Source organism: Mus musculus, chromosome 10, assembly GCF_000001635.26.
Source record: "Mus musculus strain C57BL/6J chromosome 10, GRCm38.p6 C57BL/6J".
NCBI classification, from domain to species: Eukaryota; Metazoa; Chordata; class Mammalia; order Rodentia; family Muridae; genus Mus; species Mus musculus.
In genome coordinates, this window is record NC_000076.6 from 100,013,145 (window position 1) to 100,030,884 (window position 17,740).

At 44.1% G+C, this 17,740-nt stretch overlaps 1 protein-coding gene across 4 annotated transcripts in view; it reads left to right on the plus strand.

Moving 5' to 3' along the window:
- The first annotated feature begins 2,470 nt into the window (after window positions 1-2,470).
- Kitl (kit ligand) overlaps window positions 2,471-17,740 on the plus strand; it is an 84,802-nt gene continuing 69,532 nt past the window's right edge. For 2 of the 4 annotated variants that reach the window (NM_013598.3, NM_001347156.1), the window contains exon 1: window positions 2,677-2,891. In NM_013598.3, coding sequence (NP_038626.1) covers window positions 2,877-2,891 — 15 coding nt within the window. In that variant the 5' untranslated portion in view covers window positions 2,677-2,876. Of the gene's footprint in view, window positions 3,012-17,740 lie in introns of all 4 variants that reach the window. The other 2 variants (XM_006513314.4, XM_006513315.3) reach the window with 2 other exon arrangements.

Below are 17,740 nucleotides of genomic sequence, written 5' to 3' on the forward strand. Positions count from 1 at the left end.
TGCTCCATTCTTTCCTGCTTCTTCTTTTTCTTGTTCTTTCCTTTTTTCTCTTTCTCTTCCTCCTCCTCCACCTCTTCTTCTTCCTTCTTCAGCACAACCTTACTATTTAGCTCTGGCTGGTTTGGAACTCAGAGAGATCCATCGGCCTCTATCTCTTAAGTTAAACATGTGCACAGCCTACCTTTCTTTATATAGCCCAGTTATTTTTTATATTAATTTTGATAAGGAGATTTATACAGAAAACATTTAAATGTCTATTTGAAATCACTTATATTCTGCTGATCTATTCTATTATTGAATATACTTTTTAGCATATATTCACATTATAAACAAACTCAGCATTCTGTAAACCATGAACCTAATAATGTCATCTCAGGGCTTTTGTGGTTATAAATGCCTGGCTTTGAATCTTAGAAACAAGTTCTTACAGCCTACAGGTGAATCATACGGAAAATCAAATTCCCTAAAAATTCATTAGATCTCAAGGCAAACTGTAGGATAAAAATCCTCTGTACATACAATGGGTATTTGATTCTGTCTGACAAACCAAAGGCACACTGAAGGGGTTGTACACTGAAGGGGCAACAGTATCAGACAGGAGCCCTTACTTTAAGAGTTTCCAATGTGATTATAATTGGTACCATTTTAGCCTTCTTGCTTTTTCTGGTCAAAATGGTATGCTGCACCGTTTTTTTTGTTGAGGGGAAAAATCAGTGGTATGATATTTTTAGCTTTTCTTCTGGTCTCCCACACCAAAATGTAATAATCTTGTAACTGAAGGAATTACTGTTCTAGTTGGGAGCTCGCAGCACAGACTTCCCTCCACAAAGTTGCAGATGAGTGCAGCAGACAGGATATCAGCTCCAAAGTAGCCATGTCCTTCCTCGTGCTTGGCATCTGTTATATATGCTCCCTAGCACTTCCGTCAAGAATCCAGGATTCAGATTGATAAACAATTGCCTTTAAAGTGGGACATATTTTTTTCTGGATCACCAATCATCAGGTAAACCAATGCAATTTCCCAATCCCTTAGAAGTGGCACAGGGAGGCAGACCAGTAGGTAAGATTGGTCTGATAGGAGACTTAGTTCAACATTGCTGGCTTTGAAGATAAAGGTGGCTGTGAGTGTAGGAACCTGGGCAGCCTTCAAAGCTGGGAAAGGCAAGGAAATGAATTCTCTCACTCAGCCTGCGGAGAGGAATGCAGTCTTGGCAACAGCTGGTTTTCCCTCAACAATAGCCATTTTGGACTTTTGACCCTCAACAGTAAGATGAACATGTGACCATTTACAACATTTATTCTGAGTTAAATTCTCGCAGCACAAGTAGGCAACTAGCAAAGGGAGTTTGGCATATTAACTTTTTGTTTTGTTTGTTTTTTAACAATGGCAAGTGAGCTTCTCAAACCAAATTTGGAATACTCCTCTCTTATAAGAATGACTGGACAGCATACTTGTTCCAAAAAATTACTGATGGGGATTTGAGGCTAATATTTTCCTTATAAAAATAACAAAATGCCTTTTCGTTTTCCTCAATTACCTTTAAAAATATTGAAGGGCTTCGAGAAAAAGAACATTCTTATTTGGCATATTATTTTTTTTTTAGGGCAGTATGTCCAAGGTTCTGGATTTGAATCACAACTCTCGGGGTTTTTTTGGGGGGGGGAATTAACCTCTTGAGGCTATTTCTTAATCTATAACATGGAAAACACACACACACACACACACACACACACACACACATGCACGCGCGCGCACACACACACACATACTCACTCACTCACCAGGCACACACTAGGCCTATGGGCAAAAGAGATAATTTATGAATAGTTCTTGCACAACACCTACTACGTAATAAAAGATCCATCACATAATGTTATGAGATGTGTTACTATGGCCATTGTTCGCTTTCTGATTTTTACAAACTTTCCTAATCTGAAAGTGGACCTTTCAAAACCCTTTCTGTGAGAACAACCCGCAGTTAGTAAGCTATCTTTTTCTTTCAATTTTGTTTTCCAAAGGCTCTGTAGTAAACTGTTGAAAACAGCATCTCCTTTAGTACCATTTAATCCTGAGTCACTTGTTTTCTCACTAAAGTAACTGAGGAGAAACAAAAGGAAAAAGGAAAGGGAGGAAGGAAGAAGGAAGGAAAGAAAGAAGAGAAAGGAACGGAACAGAAAGGAAAAGAAAAGAAAAGAGAAAAGAAGAGAAGAGAAAAACTAGCTAAGACAATGGGATTGTAATTAAACTTTTTTGGTTGTTGGTTCTATTTCCCTGAGGCGAGGTAGGGGAAAAGAACCAAGTGAAGTCTATCCGACCACGCGGCTCCTGAGCCAGGACCCTCTCCACTGTGCGCGGTGCAACGAGGGTACCCGGACAGTGCTGGTGAGCTTGCTGCGGACTGGGGAGCCGGGCACAGGGCAGCTACTGCAGGTTGCTCAGCGGCATCCGAGACTCCCGGTGCCTCAGGGACTCTGGCCAGTACCCAGACAGGGGACGCACCAGGCTCGATCGGTCCAACCTCTGGGAAGATCCCCGCCCTTCAGCGCGCTCCCGGGTCTCCCAGCCTGGACTCGGTGCGCGGCTCTCCTCCCCGAGGCTCCGGAAGGGAAGGAGGCGTGTCCGGAGCTGGCGGGCGGGCGGGAGGGAGCTGTATAAAAAGCGCTGGCGGCGCAGCAGCCGGGGCTTCATTTGCTGTCTGTCACCGGGACCGAGAGTGCCGCGGGAAAGCAACGGCCAAGGACGGGGCGCTGCGTTCGAGCTACCCAATGCTGGGACTATCTGCAGCCGCTGCTGGTGCAATATGCTGGAGCTCCAGAACAGCTAAACGGAGTCGCCACACCGCTGCCTGGGCTGGATCGCAGCGCTGCCTTTCCTTATGAAGAAGACACAAGTGAGTAGGGCACGCCCGGGAGGAGCTCGGAAGCTTTCCAAGAAAATCGCTCCGGGAGCCCCGGGGAGCCCGGCGCGCTCTGGGACCGGCAACCAGGCCATGTGGGGCTGCGCCCTCCCGGTGAGCCAGGAGGGTGTGGGAGAGACAGGCGTGGTGTGAGAGCCCGAGCCGCCGCCCCAGGGGTGAGCCCGGGAGCTGGGGAGAGCCAGGGCTGAGAGTGAGCCTGTGGCAAGTTTGCAGCCGCAGCTGCGAAGTTTGAAGCTGTCAGTGGCAAACCGCCGATGCAGGCTACGCTTCCTCCGCCTGGGTGTTGGAGTTATCACCGGGAAGGCTTGGGTTTCTTATTTAATTTTTTAATTTTTTTGGACCGGAGGTCTTTCCCCGTGGATTCGGGGAGATTATGAAACAGCTTCCCACGCGCCACCCTCGCTCGCTCTCGCAGGCAGATTTATCTGTGCAGTCCCCAGGTGGGCGCGGGACGCGGTGCGGACGCGGGCTCAGCCGCTGGAGCGAAGCCAACCCAGAGCTCCTAGGCGGCAGCGCCAGGCGGGGTGCAGAACCTGCCCGGCAGGCGGGGAAAACTTGGCAGCCTGCGGTGTCGGCCGGGTTCACAGCTCTGGGTGGGCCCTCCAGAAAGCTCTAGATGGAGTAGTAGTACTTCCACACTGCATGACAAGACAACCTCTCCCATTACAGAACAGCAAAAGTTCTTTTCTTCTTCTTCTTCTTCTTCTTCTTCTTCTTCTTCTTCTTCTTCTTCTTCTTCTTCTTCTTCTTCTTCTTCTTCTTCTTCTTCTTCTTCTTCTTCTTCTACTCCTCCTCCTCCTCCTCCTCCTCCCTCTTCTTCTTCCTACTTCTCCTTTTTTTTTTAATGTGCACCTCCTAAAGATAGTTATTGAGATAATGCCCAGGGTCTCTAAATTGCGCTTTATGCATAAAACATAGCCCGGGGGTACAATTATGTCTTTTCTTCGTTGACGGGGGAGGGTGTATGTGTGGAAAGAGCCACTGTAGTAATTCTTTCTCCTCTATAGTTCTTTCTACCCTCTACCCTCGCGGTTGCTACCTCTTCATGGTTCTTCCTTTCTGAAGTGTTCTGTCTGCAGCAGGTTGGGTAAAGCTGTTCTTTCAGGTGCCCTGCTCCCTCCATTCTATAGGTGATGTAAATTTCTGAAATGTATGGAAGGGGATGGGATGGGAGGTTTTGTGCTCATTTTCAGCATTGATGAAGGCATCAGTGTGTTGGAGGTAATTTATTAAATTACTCATAGGACGTCTTATTTTAAATAGCTATCTAGGCTGGGATACCGACCCATGAGGAAACAGCAAGAATAAAGCACCTTTTCCTGGCTTGGAAACAGATAGGGGGAGGGAGCATGGCCTGGCATCCTGGAGGTGTTCTGCTTAGAGCAGCTGCCCTGAGTCAGGCTCAGGAGAAAGGGAAGGCAGGTATCTGGCCCTGCGTGCAGGTTAGTTTTACCCCAAAGCATCACACCTCAAATCCCTGCTCTTGAAATGAGGATGTTAAGGGTTTCTGCAACAAAGAAAAGTTTCGCCGTGATTGCTTGGTGTGTACATGCCTTCTGCTTGGTGGAATAATAAACAAGGGTGGGGTACCTATTCCTTTTTTTAAAAGTAGCATCCGCTCACATGAATAATGGTGGCGGCTCTGAGTGCAGCAGCCTCTGGTACAGGAAGAGAGTCCAACCAAGTCTTCTTATTTAAACAAGAAAACAGGAGACGGACAAGGTTAATGTCCAACACGCCAAAGCAGAGAGCAGTTGAGAGTCAGTAGGATTGATGATCCCTGCGCCCTCTTTGCAAAACGAGCGCGAGCCCTGTAATCTCTTTTCCCGCTTTGATTAAATGGCTGTGTAAATAGGATTACATGGAATAATTCCATTGAAAACTAGAAAGAGGTCGATCTAGCCCGAAACACTGTGGAGGTGGCAGCAGTAGTGACTCAGTGCTGCCGACCAGAGATATTTGAGACAGTTAAGTATTTTAGAAATGTGACCTGTTTGGACCAAGTTAAAGTGCAGGCCCTTTGGGGGGGGGCATGCTGCTGATAAAGGGTTTGTAGGCAAAAAGAGGGCAGTGCTCTTATTGAATGGAGGCATTCATTGTGTGGAATCTAATGACCTTCAAGGTTTCCTTTAAGGCTACTTCTAGAAATTCACATTCTTGTCCCTGAAAAAGAAGACACTGGAAAGAGCTCAAAAAAATCAATAAAATAACCCATTGCAGTGAGGGAGGGGGTTACATTCTCTTTCCTATGGTCAAATCTCCTAATCCAAGAGATGCAAAGAAAATTTCTGGGCCACTCTGAATGTGTAGAGAGAGAATAGTGTAAGGGAACTGGACACAAGCAAGATCCAGACTTCTTTGCTTTTAAAATCTGATGTTATCTCTGCCTGAGAGGAGAATCTATTGTTACAAAATAGTCTACTGTAAATATGGGATCAATACCAACTTCCCTTATAACCCCCACCCCCGTTCAATATGCTTTTCATTACCCAGTAAATACAAAATAATGAAATGTTAATATTTTAAGGGATTTTAATTTAAATTTGATAGCTTTGAAAGAATAATGGGGACACCGGGACATTTTGAGCCTTCAGTCAAGCTAAGTAAGTGTGAAAATTCCATCAGCAGCCACTTGGGGCTTGATGGATGACTCTTTGATTTACTTTAGCACCAGGGATGGACTTCAGTATTTGGGAAATAAGCACACAAGTCCCAAGGAGCAACGGGGGGGGGGGGGGGGGGGGGCAACAATGTATGTCTTAAGTTTGTGATGCCGAATGCGTTTTGTATTTTTGAGATTTCTCTTTGTGTCTGTGTGTGTGTGTTTCCAAATTGTAGGAATTTATGGTATCTAAAAAAAACTGTGACTCTGGCTTAGAAACAGCTAGCAGCTACTTATTAGGATTCTAATCGTTACATTACAATTGAGAGGCCATCCTGTAGTGCCGGTGGCCATTTACGTAAAAGTGCAGTCAGCAGTATGTGCTCATGATCATGACTGCTGTGCTTACATTTTTTTAGTTTCCCCACAGGTTTCCAGAGTTGTGGTGAGTGCCGTCAGTCTCAGAAATAAGGAGACAGGAAAGATCTGTCTTGAAAACAATGCAGAAAAGGTCTATTTCAGGAACACTGAAGCTCCCAGAAAAGAAGCAAATAGAATTTTAGCTTTTACTATACTAGAAAAAAAAAATCCTTTTTTTTTTTTTTTTTTTTTTTTTTTTTTGTCGATGAAGTATTTGTCACGTGGGTGACAACTGTGGTTACTCTATAGAAAAATTAACATATTTGTGAAAAGAGCATTTGAACATCTTGTCCCTGCAGTCACTCAGTTTGCAGTGCGTGTTTCCAATGGTTCTAATTTATGTGGCTTTTAATTGATACGTTCTGCCAAGACTTTCAGACTCAAGTGCTAAGTCGATTACGTTTCACATAAAACAGGGAAAATAACCATATGGAAATCTGAAAGTCAGTGCCAAACCAATTAAAATTGCTAAATTTTATTTATGTCTAACTGTTTGATGGGAAGATAGCGAATTGTGAGCGCACGTTTGTTCTTTAATGACAGGTGACTGATTGATCGAAATCTTACCGCTGCCTTAAGTAACATTAGAAATCAAATCGCTGCCAAAATAGCTAGTCTTTCAGCTTTGGACGTTTCTTTCATGTTTCTTATCCTACCTCTCCCTGTTGGTGGAGCACTAAAATATGCTCAGTGGGAGGACTCTAGTGAAGACTTAAGCTGATGCCTGTTTTACCACTTGTGACACAAACGACCTTAGGCAAACGGTAGCTCCGTATTTCCGTTCTGTTATCTGTATGATGTTTGTGAAATAGTTATAAAGATGTCTCTCAGATGGTGGCTGAAAGGACTCCTGGGAATAAACAGCTCTGCCCCTGCACAGTAGCTCACTGGTATTACAGTGTGAAATACATTCCCCAGAAGGGAACTGCCTTTCCACCAGCTTAAAAGCCAGAGGAAAATGACCTCTAAGGAGCAAAGCAGAGAGCAAGCTCTTCTAAATCTGGATCCTTTAATTCAGTGCCTGGCCTTCATTACAAGCTGAATGTCTGATTAGCAGTTTTCCTTAACACAGGGCCAAACTAGGAGTTGTGCAGAAACTAGGCTGGTGTGCGGGACCCGAGAATGGGAGGCTCTCTGCAGTTCTATTTCAAGTTGGAAGTACAACAGTGGAGAACTAGGGGGCCAAACAAAAGAGGGAGGGCTCCCTTGATTTACTTTCCTGTTTGTATGCTTGTGCTAAGTTCGTCCTCTGCAGTTCTGAGGTCTGTCTTTTTTTAGACTAAGAAGAATTGGCCAGCCTATCCCTGCTCTTGGACTTGCTCTTCTAATTAAGGGTACACATCCCTTTCTTCTTTGTTGTTTGAACCCATTGACAGTCAGTGGTCTTTCCCCTTCGTTATCCAAGTCTGCAGACAACCACAACCTCCGTTTCCCTCAGCTACCTTACTTAATGGTGACATCCTTAGATCAGGGTAAGGTTTGGATAGAAATCTCTGAGTAGAGATCTCTTATCTGTTAAGTATGTGTGACTCACGGAGCAGCTGCAGAAGTTCTGCCTTTGAGATTAGTCACCTGAATGGTGAGAGAGAACACCCAGATGAGATTCTTGAACTGTGTTCTCCTTTCGGGGCTGTTGTGTATGCATAGACTCTCCTTGGGGGGGGGGGGGAACATTGACTCGTGCCTTGCTGATTTATAGATGCTGCCAGCCAATTTGCCCTTTCATTTAATTACAGGTATACAAAAAAAACAAAACAAAACAACAACAACAACAACAAAAACCCTGTTTGCTGGGGCCAGGCCTGGCATCATCATCCTTCCCCCCTATTTCTTCTGTCCATCGAGAAAAGGAGGTGGAGCATTTCTCATAGAACTATGCCACCTGGTTCTTTGGGGTTTTTTGTTGTTGTTTTTGTTTGTTTGTTTGTTTTGTTTTGTTTTTGTTTTTCAAAAAGTGTGACACGTGTCACCCAAGGGAAACCTGTTGTATTGCTCTGTGTCCTTTGGCTATATTTTCCTGCTTGTTTTCAGGCTTCTACACGAGCTTGGCTGTTAGGGAGTTGTGTTCTTTTCTTAACTTGAATATTGAGCTGTGTGACTTTGGGGAAATTATTTGGACCTCACTGGACCCGTTTCCTCGACTCAAGGAAAGGAAGGTAGGGCTGGTTATTTCGAAGTGCCTCTGCTTGTAAGTATCTTTCTCTTCTAAAGTAAGACTAATAAGAGAGAAGTTTGAACCAGGTGACACAGGAGCCTCCGTTAGTTCTCAGATTTATGTTGCTTCAGTGTGAATACAATATATTACTATTGCCCTATGATGATGAACTGGGTGATGAGGAAGACACTATGATTTAACTTTAGACTGTTCTTCAGGAATTCCATCTACTGAATCCAAGAATGCGATTTCTACTTGAAGAGACTTCTACTCTCTTCTCATCATCTGAGTGTGGAAGACTCCTAAACAGAACCAGAGAGTTCCAGGACACACATTTTCCGAGACAGTGCTTCCCTGAATCTACCTGCCAGGCTGCAACATCTGTATGGGGTGAATGTAGAAAGCCAACCCAAGACCATTTTGGTGATGTGGCAGAAAATGTGAATAGAGGAACCCAGAGGAAGGGGCTGCGGACCTTGTTCTGTAACCAGGCATGTGGCCTTGGACCAGCCATTGAGTCTTACTTAGTATCTCTGAATGGCATCCAAGAGTTAATACTGAGAAGACAGTAGAGATCAGAGGTGGCAGCTGAGGCCACAGAAGTGAACAAAACAGAGAGCCTTGGGGGAAGGCTAGCTCTGTGGTGATGTTTCACCAAGTTGTCGATTGCCTCAGGTCCCCCCCACCCCGCCCCCGACACCCCCAGGTTCCAGAGTGTCTCTGGTGCAATCCCTCTCCATCTAATTTCCTTGGCTAATACTAGACACAGGACTCATGGCCAACAGCATATATTCTTTAGATGTCAGAAGCCACTGGTTCTCCTCATTGACATCAGAATATTCAAAAGCCAGCTGGACCTTCCTGCAGCCAAGAGACTAGAGATCCCTCTGAAAGCCTTGCCACGGCAGTGGTACTACTGCTGAATTCTGAGGGCTGCCAGAGTGTAATGAGATGCCCGTTAAAAGAAAGTTCACAATCAAGGCGACACTCCAGACAATTAAAACACAAAGACAGCAGCAATAGCTGTCCTTTGGTTATCTGGATGCAAATTTAGCACTTGACTCTGCACCTGTAGCTGTTGGCTGTGCTTGGCTCTCTTGAGGGGCTGTGGATTAAAGCCTGCTCTTAGGAGAGTGATTAGGTGGCCTTTTTGTGTGTCCTCTGTACACAGACGGCAGCTGAAACATCTCCTAGTTCCCTCGCAAAGAATGCCTTTGCTCGCTAGGGTAACCGCCTGAGAAAAAGGGTGTGAAAAGAACTCAGGCAAACCCATCTGTCCACAGTATCCACATAGAAAAGCCAGTGTGGGTCGTTTTTTTGCAGAAAGGGCATCTCTGGTGTGTAGCTGTGTTGCTGTGTAAACCCTGGAGGGAAGAGCAGAGCCTGGCCAGTGGGTGTGGGTGTGGGGTGGGGGTGGAGTTGGTTTGCTTTGTACACACTTTATTGTGTTACCACCAGCAGTTCATCTTAGGAACAAAAGCCTCGAGGGTGTTTAGAACCTCTTCGTTTTTTCACCTTGATGTGTGTGAAATCTCTGAAGCAAATGATCATTTCCATTTCGGTGTGCTTCCAGGGTAAATTCCATCTCATTACTGCTTTGTGTGTGTTTGTGTGCACATAGACAGGATTGCTGCCAACACTCAGAACTGCAGAGGGTCCACAGAAACGCCACTTTGATGAGCTTTGTGCTTGCTGTATTCTGGGGGTCCTCACCACCCCTAGCAACTACCCTGTAAGAACCACACCAATTCCTGGATTTTGAAGAAGAGGGTTACCATAGAAAACATGCTTTTGTTGTAAAGGTCTTGCTGCACCCTGGCATCTCTTCTGTGGGTCTCCTGCCTATTAAACTTTCAGGACTGTTAGCTGGATGAGCCCTGGGAAGGGAGAGTAGAAATATAAACCAGTTTATAATATGATCTAGGAATCACAAGGATGGCAACACAGAGCTCAGGAGTCAAATGCACAGCCATTACTTATGCTTCCATATAACCCCACACTTTAACACTTGTGAAATAATAACACATTAGGCAGTTCTAGTTTTCACGACCGAGCAAACCTCTGCGGTTGCCTTGGCTGGGATCTGTGATACTTTGCTCAAGTTTATGTTTTGTCCTATAGGCCTCACCAGAGACCTTTGGTGTGCTCTCCTGGATGGCGCACTCACCCCTTCACCTTGCTCTCCTGGGTAGATCACTCACCCCATCTCCGTGCTCTCCTGGGTAGAGCACTCACCCCATCTCCTTGTTCTCCTGAGTGGAGCACTCACCCCATCTCCTTGCTCTCTTCGGTGGAACACTCACCTCTTCACCTTGCTCTCCTGAGTGGAGCACTCATTCCATCTCCTTGCTCTCCTGGGTGGAGCACCCACCCCATCTCCTTGCTCTCCTGAGTGGAGCACTCATTCCATCTCCTTGCTCTCTTGGGTGGAGCACTCACCCTATCTCCTTGCTCTCTTGGGTGGAGCACTCACCCCATCTCCTTGCTCTCTTGGGTGGAGCACTCACCTCTTCACCTTGCTCTCCTGAGTGGAGCACTCATTCCATTTCCTTGCTCTCCTGGGTGGAGCACTCACCCCATCTCCTTGCTCTCCTGAGTGGAGCACTCACCCATTCTCCTTGCTCTCTTGGGTGGAGCACTCACCCCATCTCCTTGCTCTCCTGGGTGGAGCACTCATCCTATCTCCTCTATCTCTCCTGCTGTTAAGTGTGGAGAGGAACAGCTGTGCCCTCTGTTTTCAGGTGGTTCCCAGCAGGGGCTGAACTGCAGGGTCATAAAAGTGCCAATCAAAAGGAGAGGATTAACACTGAGTTTTTTAATATTGGATGAGATTTATTTTGTGTAAAAATACCATTTACATTGGTTTTTAAATTTTTATGACAAATTAGTAGTTGTTGTTGTTGCTTTTTAATTTAAGTCCTTTCCAGGAGTATGTTTTAAACCTTTTGTATATATCTATACTGTCTAAAAGCCACAGTGATCTATAACCCAACACTACATGGGAACCAGTGGAAACCTCGTGTCCACTTTTAGAGTTATGTTTGGTAATTTACTAAGCTGGATGGTTCATGAAAATGTATATCTCACTGTGAAGAGTTTTAATTTCAAAACTCAGGAACAGCTTCTAATAGAGATAGTTTTTAAATCTACCATATAAAGAAAGGCCCAGGCTAAGCCCTTTATATCCTGCAACATTTTAGACAACTACACTTTTAAATGCAAAGCTGACTTGACTACTTATTCTTTCTGTGCCTCTGCCTACATGGGAATGACTTGGCTTGAAGGATCAAAATTTCCTATAATCCACGTAAAGTAGTAACAAGTGAAACTGTTTTAAAGTTGCCATCATTGTTTTTAAAAAAAACTGAACCATTCTCGTAATAAAACACGGCAAAACAGTGCTTAGGAGAAAGTAGTTCCATAATTCATTCATTCATTTAACTTTTCTTCTGGGAGGTGGGTGGTATTTCTTTCAAAATTTCATTTTGCAGATAAGGAGACCAAAATAAAGATTTCCTCAATGAATTTGTGATATTTGCCATTATTGTCACCCAAAGAGAGGTAGTGTGACTCATTAGTGTGCCTTAGTCATTACTTTGGAGATACTAAAACTGTTTACAGGAACACTAAATAAAAAGCAAATGTGACTCAGAAACTTCATACAGCTGCCAGTAATAGAATCTGGAGAAAAAGTCATAGTTACTGTTGCCTAGCAGAGTGGCTCATGTTAGATGCTCAATCAATACGCAATGAAATAAACATGTCTGATTCAGGCTGCTGATTATTGGCGCAATTGTTTGCTACTTTTTCTTTTAAAAAAAATACTGCGTTAAAAAAATAGGACTAGTTTTATATGCAGGTAATTTTTTTTTCTTCGAGACAGGGTCTCTCTGTATAGCCCAGGCTGTCCTGGAACTCACTTTGTAGACCAGGCTGGCTTTGAACTCAGAAATCCGCCTGCCTCTGCCTACCGAGTGCTGGGATTAAAGGCGTGAGCTACCACGCCCAGCTATATGCAAGGTACTGAGTGCTTGGTCCCAACTGTAGCACTTTTAGGAAGCACAAAACCAGCGTTTGGGAGGCGAACCTCATCAAAGGAGGTTAGGTTTTAAGTACTTGCTCTTGAAGGGAATATGGAGGCCCTGGCATCTCCTTTTCCTTTCTGATAACCAAGAAGTGAACAGTCCTCAGCCACACCACCATACTACTGATGTACGGTGCCACCGCAAGCCCAGAACCATGGGGTTAAAATGACCATGCACACTACTGTCTCACAGAGGACTCCAAGCTCAAGTGAAGCGTTGTTTGTTAGAAGTTAATCATCTCAAATTTTCTCCCACAACTAAGAAAACTAACATAAATTGTCAAGGTTTGAGAGACTGCTGTGGCTGCCCCCCTTCCCCCTCCCTTTCCCCCTTCTTCTAATCTCCCTCCTTTCAAAGTCCTCTTCCTCCCCCTCCTCCCCTTCCCGCTGCACCTCCTCCTCATCCTCCGTATCTGTTTGAACCAGGGAACCTGAAATCAAGCAAAGTGGAGGTGAGGTTTCCTGTTAAGTGGAAAATTTGCTTTGATTCCAGCTCCTCAGTGCTGTGCACACGTGCCAATGGTTATGTTTGAACAGCGCCTTGCAAGTCAGAGATCCTGGCCTTCGTAGGCGGCTCCACAACCCCCCATTTCCGCAACAGTCAAATGGAAACTTAATACCTAAGCCCTCTGACTGTTGGGGGGGGCGTGGGGGGGAAGCCTACTGTAAACTGTAAAAAAAAAAATGCCATTTTACTTGATGGATTTGAAAGCTTAGCATCTTTCAAATAAAGTAGGACTTGAAAGACAGAAAGACAAATATTTTTAAATGATGCTTTTAGATAGCTTCTTGGGGAAAAGAGGGAAGCTCCAGAGATTACTCTTATCAGTTTTGCTCTGATCCTATTTCCAATATTTTTTTAAGACAATTTTAAATCTCCACAATCAGATGAAGGAACGTTCCTAAAAATGCCTTTGTGATTATGGCTGGGATGTGAGCCTGTAATTCATTTGTGTTGTGTTCTTTGCTGTGGGATCCCTTCGCTGTTCAGCACTGCTGTGCGGGGCTTTTATGTGGGTGTTTGGGGATCTGAACTCAGGTCCTGTTGTGTTCTTTGCTGTGGGATCCCTTCGCTGTTCAGCACTGCTGTGCGGGGCTCATATGTGGGTCTTTGGGGATCTGAACTCAGGTCCTCATGGTTGCACAGCGAGCACCATACTGACTGAGCATCCACCGGAGCCCAAAGTGCTAAGTTTTTGTAGCAGACAATTGTTTATCATCCTTAGGAACATTGTTGCCATGTAGCTAGTTAATTTGTAGTGCCTGGTGAACAAAAGGCTCAGCCAAATAGACTACTCCAAGTGTTCTGCTCTTTTATATAAGCCCCAGTCTCTGTTGCCCCATTTGTCAAATAGGATGAGGATTTGTACATTTCTCATAGGAGACTACAAAGGATAAAAGAATTAATCCACACTTGGGAGTTAAAGCACTTGGGCCAGGGCCTGGTAAAAAGGAAACATGGAAGACCCAGGGAAGTTATAATTGCAGGAAGCAAATGGGAATTTTGTAGCTGTCTGTAGTGATGCCTCATTCCCTAAGCCCTAACTGAAGAGTGAATGGGAAGATTACAAGCAATCATCCAGTCTCAAGAGAGTTTACCAAGAGCAAAGTTCCTTTTCTGTCCGGTGCCCAAGGTCACAGAAGCTCACTAGTGGTGGGCTGGTTCATGAACCTGGAGGTCTGTTTCCAAAGTCCACATTTGTCAGCTTGGTGCCTAGAACTGAGGCTGGGGGGTGGGGAATACACAGGGTTAATCTTTTCCCATTTTGATTCAGAGAGTGATTCTCTACCATTTTCTTTTCTTTTTTTCTTTTTTTTTTTTTTAAATTGAGATGTCAGTTTTAGCATTGGGAGAAATCCACTTGTTGATTAAGAGTGGGGGAAAGTATGACTTTTGTGTTTAAAAGCACCTAGGTTTTACCTCTGGCTCTGCCTCTAGGTTGCTGGGGGGGTCTTAGGCAATGTATTTGCCTTTGTTTAACCTTTCTGTAACCTTAGGTAAAATGGACCAATGAGATTTTGTAGCTTCTCTTTCTTCCTACCTTGTTTGTTTTCTCTCCCTCCTTTCCCTTGTTCCTTCACTCTCCACTCTACCCACCCCCTTAAATTTAGAAATAAAATGTATGCAATGAACCTTCTCAGGATTGTTCTATGACGAGAAATATTTCGCAGAGCTATGGACATATGTATGGCTCAGTGGTAGGGTTCTTGCCTAGGTGTCAAAGGTCCCCAGTTCTATCTCTAGCTATAAGCATGCAAGAAGAAAAACATCTTTCAGAGTTAACATGTTTCCTACTATATTGTTAAAATTCAGAGGGTTTTTTGTTTGTTTTTGTATTCTTGACTGATTCGCTGTACACACAGGGGGAAACATGAGTGAGATTTAGAGTCAAAATGAGACGTATAGCTCTGTCTGTCACATAGACCATCACATATGATTTCCTTTCTTTCTATTGCCATCTAGATTAATAGTTCTCAACTTTCCTCATGCTGCAACCCTTTAATACAGTTCCTCATGTTATGGTGACTGACAACCCTAAAATTATTTCATTGTTACTTCATAACTGTAATTTTGCTACTGTTATGAATCATAATGTAAATATATCTGCTAGGCCAGATATCTGATATACAACCCCTGTGAAAGAGTCAGTCATCTCCAAAGGGGTCATAGCCCACAGGTTGACTGAGCTAGATGAAGGGTATCAGAGTGACTTAGAGTCAGAACACACAGGACTAGATGAGGTAGTACAGAAAAATTGTCTAACTTTAGGTGGCATCCCTGTAAGTCATGTCCCTGACGACTGAGATGGCACATTGACTGCTCTGTCAGTTTATCCCAATGTATAGAATGATGATGATCATTTTAAAGTTGTTTTCATTGAAAAGAAAAGGAAGATAAGGGGTGATACGAGATGTGGGATTGTGTCACTATGAACTGCCTGGCTAAAGGTATGGGTGTTTGTAAGGATGCTGCCACAGGTTGTTGAACATCAAGAGAGACATCGATGAAAGGGGGTAGTCTCCATAGACAGATTTGTCCTATTCTGGGGGCAAAAGCCATGCTATCATCAGCCTAGAATGAGGGAAAAAAATCAAGCTATCTAAATAACTCTTTATTACTGCCTTCCAAAGTGAGCCTTAACCTGTTTTTCTGTCATGGAGGCTGCTCTTCAAATTGCGGGACTTTGAGGCAGTCTGCATTTCTACTATTTACACTTTTCTCACTTGTAAAAAGAGGCCAAGAGTCTAATTCCGAAGGTAGTTCCAAGCATTGCATGACTATATATGTAAAGGTTGAGAGCCTGGCTACCAGAAATCTAGGTAAATATTTCTTCCTTCCAGATAAATGTGTAGTTTTTGCTTTGGAGTATAATGTTGTTCAATTTTTTAAAAATGTTACATTAGTAATGTTGAAAACACAGTTTGAAACATTTCCTTTATAAATTCATGTTTTGTTTCTTGTCAGTGTTTTTGTTTTTTTCTTGTTTTGTTGGGTTCTTGTTTGTTTTTTGGGTTTTTGTTGTTTTTGGTTTTGTTTTCTTGTTCTTTGTTTTGTTGTTGTTGTTTGTTTTTTGATGCTGGTGACTGAAGCCAGGGCCTCATACCTGCTAAGCACGGGCTGTACAACTGAGGTCAACCCCAATCCTCTCGCCAGTGAGTCTGTTCAGAGCTTAAGGGCTTCATGGTCCAGGGTGATTTTGGAGTGAGTTTTTTATCAGTCACTGCAGACTCAAGTTCCTTTTCATCAGTCCATTACTTCAGGTAAACAAGCATTCCACTCTCTGACAGAATGTTAAATTGTTATGTTCCTTTATGGCAGGCTGACTTGTTCAGAGCACTTGTGAAAGAGAGAAAGCAACTCCTGTTTTCTACTCTTTTCCAACCTCACAGTCGTTTTTAAGGGTCTCTTGCCTGAATCACTGACTACAGAGTCTTAACAATGTCTTTAATTAAACTCACCAAGCTAGAAGTGTGTATTGCAGAGCAGGGTCCGACCCACAAATTCTAACCAAGGAAACCACATGGGAAATCTCTCATTCATGGTTGTGGTGGTGGTGGGTGGTGGATAGTGGGGTGGTGGGTGCTGTTGGTGGTGAGTGTTGGAGGGTACCAGTGGTAACAGGTAGTCTACTTGTGATGTCCTCCCCTCAAGGAAGAGAACAGGCAAAACAAACTGACCATACCTATAAATGGCTTAGGGGAAAAGTTAGATTGGAAAAGAGCTGAGGTTTCTCCTTTCCCCTAATGGTCTGTATTGTTCCAGTTTTTGAGGGAGAATCCAGGAGAATCAGAATAAGAACTGGAAAGGCTCAAGAACCACAAGAAGCCCAGGAGACTCACACCCTAAATGTAGGTGTCTTGGATTGCCCTGTGGTCCTGTCACAGAGAAGGTGCCCTTTACATTACAGGCAAAATGAGTGGTAGTTTCTAGAATCTTAGAGGTTCTCCATAGGGCACACTGTGCAGGGCTGTGTCCAGGCAAGTCAGACTGTATAACTAAACTGGGTAAATTCTTCTACTGGTCTTTGTAGTACCAGGATGAAATCCAAGCCTGTAGCACACAAGGCGAGGTTCTCGGTGGTTATCTCCTCTCTACCCTGAGTGATAAATTATCCTTCGGCATCTTCTGATTATGACAACAGGTATTCACACCCCAGTGCATGTGTGGGTCCTGTGGCTCATTTGCCTAATACAGATGAGTATTTCTCCACTCTTCTTTCCCAACTCCCTCCCTGAACACTCTCTTTCCCCCTCTCTCTCTCTTCTCCCCTCCCCTCCGCTCCCCTCCCCTCCCCTCCCCTCCCCTCCCCTCCCCTCCCCTCCCCTCCTCTCTCCTCCCCTCCCCTCCTCTCTCTCTCTCTCACAAATCATATCAGAATTACTGTTTATAATAACTTGAAATCCTCTTTATTACTTACAGAACTTAATTACATAATCTTCTTATAGTAACACAAGGCCAAAGTCTTTGTGAAGATTTTGTTAACTGAACTATGATTTTTTAAAAGATTTTACTATATTTATTTATTTATTTATTTAGTGTGTGTGTGTGTGTGTGTGTGTGTGTGTGTGTAGGTCAGGAAAAACTTACAAGGCTGGGTTTTTCCTTTGACTATGTAGGTTCTGAGGTTTGGCAGCACACACCTTTTCTTGTTGAGCCATCTCTACAGCCCTGAACTAAGATTTTAGTGAATCACTCTTGAGAGCTTGAGAACATACCCAGTGCCACCAGCATCTAGGGCGTTTAGTAGTTTTATGCCTCCTGGCATGAGCTGTCACACTGTGGGCGTCCTAATGACATAAGTGTTAACGTACAAAGAAATGCCTCAGTGCCTACGGAGACACATGAAACCATGTATCTGTCGGTCCCCACATGTTCTTCAAACACAATTCTGCCCAGAGAGAAAAATGGTAAAGACTGTATTTGAGGTTGTGGAAGAGACAGTGGGCAGTTGCTTGCCTTTATTTAAGGCACCGGTTCTCAACGAATTAAGAGCCATTCAGGGTTTTAGGACTGAAACTGTTTATGTTGTGTGACAGATTCTTAACTGTTGGTAAAGTGT